This window comes from Penaeus japonicus, unplaced genomic scaffold (assembly GCF_977035675.1).
Source record: "Penaeus japonicus unplaced genomic scaffold, GWHDUDI00000001_assembly GWHDUDI00000026, whole genome shotgun sequence".
Taxonomy (NCBI): domain Eukaryota; kingdom Metazoa; phylum Arthropoda; class Malacostraca; order Decapoda; family Penaeidae; genus Penaeus; species Penaeus japonicus.
In genome coordinates, this window is record NW_028234428.1 from 27,842,939 (window position 1) to 27,850,438 (window position 7,500).

At 37.9% G+C, this 7,500-nt stretch overlaps 2 protein-coding genes across 5 annotated transcripts in view; one reads left to right on the top strand and one right to left on the bottom strand.

Annotated features, from left to right (window-relative positions):
- tsl (membrane-attack complex domain containing protein torso-like) overlaps positions 1-1,854 on the top strand; it is a 27,446-nt gene extending 25,592 nt beyond the window's left edge. For all 4 annotated transcript variants that reach the window (XM_043031891.2, XM_043031893.2, XM_043031890.2 and 1 more), the window contains exons 4-6: positions 1-95; positions 387-469; positions 771-1,854. The exon at positions 1-95 is cut by the window's left edge and continues 107 nt beyond it. In XM_043031891.2, the coding sequence (XP_042887825.2) occupies positions 1-95; positions 387-469; positions 771-1,018 (426 nt within the window). In that variant the 3' untranslated portion in view covers positions 1,019-1,854. The remainder of the gene's footprint in view (positions 96-386; positions 470-770) is intronic.
- Positions 1,855-2,544: 690 nt separating this feature from the next.
- Positions 2,545-7,500, bottom strand: part of LOC122263466 (ATP-dependent DNA helicase DDX31) — a 9,639-nt gene continuing 4,683 nt past the window's right edge. The window contains exons 4-15 of the mRNA XM_043031894.2: positions 7,284-7,388; positions 6,853-7,073; positions 6,400-6,494; positions 6,118-6,287; positions 5,815-5,903; positions 5,412-5,571; positions 5,218-5,277; positions 4,843-5,033; positions 4,645-4,720; positions 4,284-4,383; positions 3,513-3,708; positions 2,545-3,157 (exon numbers count right to left, since the gene is read on the bottom strand). Coding sequence (XP_042887828.2) covers positions 3,037-3,157; positions 3,513-3,708; positions 4,284-4,383; positions 4,645-4,720; positions 4,843-5,033; positions 5,218-5,277; positions 5,412-5,571; positions 5,815-5,903; positions 6,118-6,287; positions 6,400-6,494; positions 6,853-7,073; positions 7,284-7,388 — 1,584 coding nt within the window. The 3' untranslated portion in view covers positions 2,545-3,036. The remainder of the gene's footprint in view (positions 3,158-3,512; positions 3,709-4,283; positions 4,384-4,644; positions 4,721-4,842; positions 5,034-5,217; positions 5,278-5,411; positions 5,572-5,814; positions 5,904-6,117; positions 6,288-6,399; positions 6,495-6,852; positions 7,074-7,283; positions 7,389-7,500) is intronic.

Genomic DNA, 7,500 nt, shown 5'->3' on the forward strand with positions numbered 1-7,500 from the left:
ACGGAGTATGAGGTTGGCGACGTCATGTATCAGGTCTACGTCTTCGGGGAGAGGACCTATGCTGAGCTCAAGGATAACTTCGCGATGAGTCAGAGGTTAGAGAGTGGGCGGCGAGCAGGGGGTTGTGTGGGCGGGGGGGGATAGTTTAACTTTTTGCTGTATGGAAAAGGGAATGCTTATAGTTTCAACGAGGGGAGCATCTATCACAGTTCATTTGAAGAATCATACTGTGAACTAGAAGACTTAATATATATTTTAAGGTGGGCTGTAACTATCAACTTTCTATTTTCAAAATAATTTCTAGTTATTTGATATACCTCTTTACCTACGATAAACTCAAACAAAATTGGTGAGCAGGAGACTCATTACATCCATTACTTCTACAGTAGCCAGAGTGAGCTAACCCGCATGGAGAGGTACTTCACGCCATATTACGCCCTTCACGTCGGCAAGGTGAAATTGGCCTCAGGTGGGTAACGAAACTCGACGTAAAGGCAATCGCAATTGCAACTAACTTTGTATTGATTCATTCACCCCACGTGGAGTTACTGTGCTATATACGACCGTGGAGAAGGATGTTTTGACGGCGATCTTTATAAACCTGTAAAACTGAAGAGAAACGTAGATATATATATGGTCGCTTTCGCTCGCTAGTTCAAGGTTTAGTTTGTTTCTAAAGAAAATCATGTCATCGAAGGGAGAATAATCTTTATACGCAGGCAAGGGCACCGGATAACCGCATCTTTTTGCTTTCCCTTCTCTTTGCTCAGGTAACCCAGAATTCGAGGAGGTCGTGGGGGACGAACTGATGGCCATGACTTTCTTCCGGGTGTACCACAGCATCTTCGCCATCTTCCAGAAGCAAGAGCTGCAGACGAGGCTGGAGCAGTTGGAGGGCGAGGTCGTACTCAGCCTCAAGTTGGAGAAGATCACCAAGATCGTCCCGAAGTCTCCCAAGCGCCACTGGCTGAGGGAGGTGCTGGACAATACACTTCATCTCTACTATGTTACCATGTAAACAATGTATTCGAGGGCTGATTTTTGAAAACAAATGTGAAAAAAAACCGGGCCAATGCCAACGACTAAGGCAGAAATGTAACCAAGTGCCGAATCTAAACAAACAAGGGACTTCAACAACCAAACAAGCAAGCAAACACAACCCGAGTATACAAAATTGGGTACTATGTTGTCAAACCAGGACCTAACGCAAACAAAAGACTATCTGCACTGGCCCTTACCTGCGCCGCTGGAAATGAACGGAATCATTTAAAATTAACGGTGCTAAAACGTGCTTTTCTGCTCGTTCCTCTAGTTCCTCGTGAAGAAATGGGGTTTTGCAATACTTAGTATTACTTATATTTAATTTGTATCTAACACATTTTTATGTATTTGTTACTTGCTTTTTAGTTGCTCTAATGTTACATACAAAGCTGGTTGTTAAATTACCTACAAAACAGCAAGATCTGCCAATATCTTGCTTGTCTAAGTGCCTTATTAAACTGTATATGTGGTTTCGATCCACAAGAGTATGTAACATATGTATATCATTTTTGCTACTAAGTAGCAAGCCTTATCTACTGTTATTCATTGGTTTCTTAATTTCTCATATTATTTCTTTTCTGAAAGTGTGGATTATACGCCTAATATGTATTTGATGTTTACAGTGACTGTGGTGTGTATTGTGATGTATGTTGTGTGCCTATGATAATGTGGAATGTTCATTAGTTAAAAGCGAGGGTCTGGTCATAGCATATTTTTAGAATAATACTTCATATGTAAATTAGTCTTGAACTGTTGAATACATTCCCCTGGAGAAATGGATGAGAAGTTGTTAAATAAATAAATATTGGCTAATTCATGTTTTATTTTTCCTGTGATATCTGATGATGTTTTTCATCTGATTATAACTTTGTCCTAATTATTTAATGATAGTTTTGTGTGTGTGTGTGTGTGTGTGTGTGTGTGTGTGTGTGTGTGAGAGAGTGAGTGAGTGAGTGAGTGAGTGAGTGAGTGAGTGAGTGAGTGAGTGAGTGAGTGAGTGAGTGAGTGAGTGAGTGAGTGAGTGAGTGAGTGAGTGAGTGAGTGAGTGAGTGAGTGAGTGAGTGAGTGAGTGAGTGTGTGTGTGTGTGTGTGTGTGTGTGTGTGTGTGTGTGTGTGTGTGTGTGTGTGTGTGTGTGTGTGTGTGTGTGTGTGTGTGTGTGTGTGTGAGTGTGTGTGTGTGTGTGTGTGTGTGTGTGTGTGTGTGTGTGAGTGAGTGAGTGAGTGAGTGAGTGAGTGAGTGAGTGAGTGAGTGAGTGAGTGAGTGAGTGAGTGAGTGAGTGAGTGAGTGAGTGTGTGTGTGAGTGTGTGTGTGTGTGTGTGTGTGTGTGTGTGTGTGTGTGTGTGTGAGAGAGAGAGAGAGAGAGAGAGAGAGAGAGAGAGAGAGAGAGAGAGAGAGAGAGAGAGAGAGAGAGAGAGAGAAAGAAAGAAAGAAAGAAAGAAAGAAAGAAAGAAAGAAAGAGAGAGAGAGAGATGGATGCACAGACACACATATAAACCACTGTATATTTCAAAATATTTATTCATCTAAATTCACATTACATTAACTAAACATCTCATTTTACTTTTTCCTAAATATTTACTATTTACTCTTAAACTAATTTTGAAAAAAAAAAAAAAAAAAAAAAAAATCCAATAAATAATTCATAATATTACTCAAACATTTTATGAACAGCATAGTGGCTCTCTTATTACACAAATCAATAGGAAAGAAATTAAAACAATAACAGTACCAACAATAATATCAATTATTACATTGAATCTCTTGTTACAACAAAACAAGATGAGAGAGAAATTACGCCCTTAACAATATTAAAAATAATATCAATCATACCATACATCCTATCTTCACGTATATACACACACACACTCCCAGAAGAAAATATATCTTTCCTGAATATAAATGAAAGACAGGACTGGCTTGTACTATTGCATAACAGAACCTCATTCTCTCTTTCCCCCCCTTCATCAGCCCCTTCTCCGTCCCCTTCCCAAGCCTTATCTCTTCTGCTTGCCCCTGTTGCCTGCTGGAGGTAGGGTGTCCAAGCCGCTGTCGAACTCAGAGAACATTGCCGACCTGGGGAGCTTGCCCATCTTCTGGTTCATCACTTGGATTCTCCTGCAGAGAGTATCAGCTGGTTAGTATAACGTCAATAAAATTTATGGCGGTGGAGGTGGTAATGATGGTGGTGGTGGTGGTGGTGGTGGTGATAATAATAATAATAATAATAATAATAATAATAATAATAATAATAATAATAATAATAATAATGATGATGATGATGATGGTGATGATATGATGATAATGACTATAACAATGACGATGATAATAATAATAATGATAATGAGGATGATGATGATAATAATAATGATAATGATGATGATGATGATGATGATGACGATGATGATGACAATAACAACATACAAAATTAACAATAAAACAAAGACCACAATGCCCCAAAGGAGGGACTTACTTTCTCTTCTCCTTCTTTTCACGCTTTTCCTTGAACTCTCTCTTTGCCTTGAAGGCAGCCGACGCACCAAGGGCAGAAGGAGTGTCTCTGAGCCCCATGCTCTTTGCGTAGTGCCCCAGATGGAGGGCCTTGAAGCTAAACATCTCACGCACTTCTTTGGGGTACGAGGCATAAGCGCGTACGAAGGATATGTAGGCTGAAATGAAAATTTTTTTTTTGACTATATTTTCTCACTCTATCTATCAACATATCTTTTCCTAATGAAAACAAAACAAACTAAAACATTGCAAAATGTATGAAAGAGACACTAAAAGTGATAGAAAAAAATAAAAATAAAGAAAAAAGAAACTGTTCTTACTCTGCTTGTAAATTTTCCTTACTATACTACTAATGCCTTACAAAACAAAATGCAGAGGTTCCAGTATGTTGGCAAAAATAGGGTTAGTAGTTCTGATTTCTTTTCCTTTTTAATAATTTATCAAACTGATTTCTTATATCTTTAAGAAGTTCCTTTTTTAAATAAATTTATTAATCAATTTGTCAATCATTGGCCCACAAACTAGTCAATCATGTTGTGGGAACCTCAATATAATTTCACACACACACACACACACACACACACACACACACACACACACACACACACACACACACACACACACACACACATACACATACACATACACATACACATACACATACACATACACATACACATACACATACACAAACACACACATACACACACTTAAAAACAAAACAAAAACGAACCTTTGCGTGACAAATCATGCATATTTCTGTCCTTCACAAGTTCATTTTCAACGCTGAGCTGGAAGTTGGTGGCCACTTCTTCCACTGACCTCATACTAGGCTGCAAACATGAAAGAATAATACATGAAATGTTACATTAAGATCTAATATGATTTGGTTAAAAGTGAATTATAACACAATCTTTAATCATAGTTATGAAGCAATGAATACTAAAAGAGTATCCTCAATTTGGGTCATTCTCCAACATTGAAAGTTTTATCGTCCTGAAAAACGTACTGCTTAATTTTTATCACCAATTTTAATAAATTTTATTTCCTGATTCAACAGTTCATATAAATACATGTTCTGATTTATAACATACCTGTTCTTCACTTGTATAATCATCACATGCAAGTCTAAAACTTCTGAGTACCTCCTTCATTCTAATTTCTTGTAATCTGTTCGGGAATAGAAGCCGGAATTACAGATTATATCTTACTAATCTTGAAAGAATCAAGTATAATTTAGTACAGAATATCACACAAATTCAAGTGATTTGTAAGCTTCATCATCAACATACATAATCTTGTGTTTCTCCAGCATCTGAATGTATGGTGCTTCTGAGGGTGCCAAGAAAGCTACAGCTGATCCTGCTGAGTTAACACGAGCTGTACGCCCTACTCTGTGGACATAATCTGCAGCTGTGCACGCAGCATTAAACTGTACAATCCAACGCACTCTTGGCAAATCTAGACCTCTTGAGGCGACGTCCTGCAAGTCAGAAAATACAAGTAACAGTCTATCACTTTATACATGATTTCTATACATATACAAGGGAGTAGTGAGAGGCAATTGGAATTAAGACAAAGAGATGCTTATCAATTATTCACTCAGCAAATTGTATTCAATTTTCAAATTGTAAAAATATCTAGTCAGGTATACCTCTGATACTTACAGTACACATCAGCACACCAGCAGATGCTTCACGAAATGATCTGAACACAGCTGATCTTTCCTGCAACACATCAAAATGATAAAATAATAACACCTTCTGCATTTGTAAAAGAATTAGCCATTAAGCCTGAACAACTATTTAGTTAAAATATCGACCATAATTCCAAAGCCAGGCCAACAAGAACAAGACCAAACCTGCTGAGTCATGCTGCCATGCAACTTCTGGAACAGAATCATATTCTCTGTGTCTTCCTCTTCTTCCTCTTCCTCCTCTTCTTCCTTGTCCTCCCCTCCAGCCAGTACATTCTCTGCTCGCTTCAGTAAGGAAGGTCTTTCATCTTTCACTTTTCCATATCTGTGGCAATTTCAGCATAAAGTTAAAACTCCCTTTAGCAGTGAAAGCTTGAATACCCCCATTTATAATGTAAAACTGGGTATGTCACTATAACTACAAGAGACTACATATGTAAACGAATATTACATCGTCAGCTGGCAACATAGAAACATCAACTTTCATGAATTAAATTTATGATTCAACTGGTCCTTCCAATAGAAAGACCCTTATATCTTTTATATGGCCCAAAAATAGAAGCAGCACCTGGAGAGAAGCCGTGAGAAGATCTCTGTGTGAAAGTCAACCATGTCCTGCGTTGCAAAGAATACGATCATCTTTTTTTCGTCCCCAACCTGTTGAACACACAAAAAAATTAGACACGCAGCAATTTAATCTCCTTAAGAAATACCTCAGACAGTAAAAACTTATTTCATTTCAATGCAGCCAGGAGGAAGAAAGAAAAAAACTCAAATCAAAAAAAAGTGCTAGTCTAAACAGATTCAATACAGAACAAAGGTAAGAAGCAGAACAATATAAAAGAAATCTAACAGCTTCCCACAGACGCACCTTGCACTTAGAGAGTATAAATGCAGCCAAAGTGACGAGCCTGAGCTTGGCAGGGACCAGTATATAATTGTGCGAGAGGTTCTCTGGGGTGGCCAAAGCTTCACAAGCCAGCTTCCCATCTTCTCCTTCTTGACTGACATCAATAATCTCCGGTGAGACCAAACTCATACCTGAGAGGGAGTAACAGATATTCTACAATGAAAGAACTGAAAGAAAGTGATAACTTGGGAGAAAACAACTTTTTTTCATTATCTAAAATAAACACACATTGAAGCCATTTACCTGCTAGTTTTTCAACCCCTGAAGAAAGAGTGGCTGAGAGCATGACAGTCTGTCTGTCAGTGGATTCTCTTTGCTCCTTGAGACTCTCCATAATGCTGCCATGGAAAAATAAAAATTAATTACTTGCTTGGGTTTTTTTGAGAGGAATGTCGAGAATAATGAGTCTTTCATATTTGCCTCAAATTAATATTCATAATTCGAACTTTTTTGATACATGCCAATTCACTTGTTCCACACTAGATCACTAATGCAAACTTGGGAAGAAAACACTTCCTACATAAATATGTAATTGAAAATCTTTAAAAAATATATATCAATAATAAGAGGATGAGGATGAAAATGAGAAGGAGGAGGAGGAAGAGGAGCAGGAGGAAAAGAAGAAGTAAGAAGAAAACAACTACAACAACAGCAAAAAGGGAATCTAATCAATAAAATCAACCACAAAACTCCCACCTTGTCACACTTCTCTCATAGCCCATGTCGAGCAACCTGTCAGCCTCGTCGATGACCAGGTACTTGACCTTGGCTAGACTTAGGGATTTGGTGTGGTGGATGTGGTCAATCAGACGGCCCGATGTCGCCACGAGAATGTTGATGCCTTTCCGCAGCCGAGCCTTCTCTGCCTTCTTCTTCTCTCCTCCGATGAGGTAACCGGGGACAACCCATACACAGGCCTATAACATGAGACACAATATACGTACAATACAATTATATAGTATGTCACCATTGTAATTTAAGGAATCACTCTAAAGTACATGCCTTTTGATAGCAAGAGAGGCATTACTGGTCAATGGTGATAATCAAGGAACATATGAAAATTTAGAACACATACTCAATCAGACTAAGTGGATAAACAAATAACAAGGATTTGTAGCTCCTCTTACCTTACACAACTTCTCAAACCACTGGTAACTCTGGAGTGCAAGTTCCCTTGTTGGGACAATCACTAAGGCAAGTAAGCCATCACTTCTCTGTATCTGTGGTGTTTGCTGGAATAATAATTAAAATAATAATAATAATAATAATAATAATAATAATGATGATAATAATAATAATAGTAATAGTAATAGTAATAATAATAATAATAATAATAATAATAAT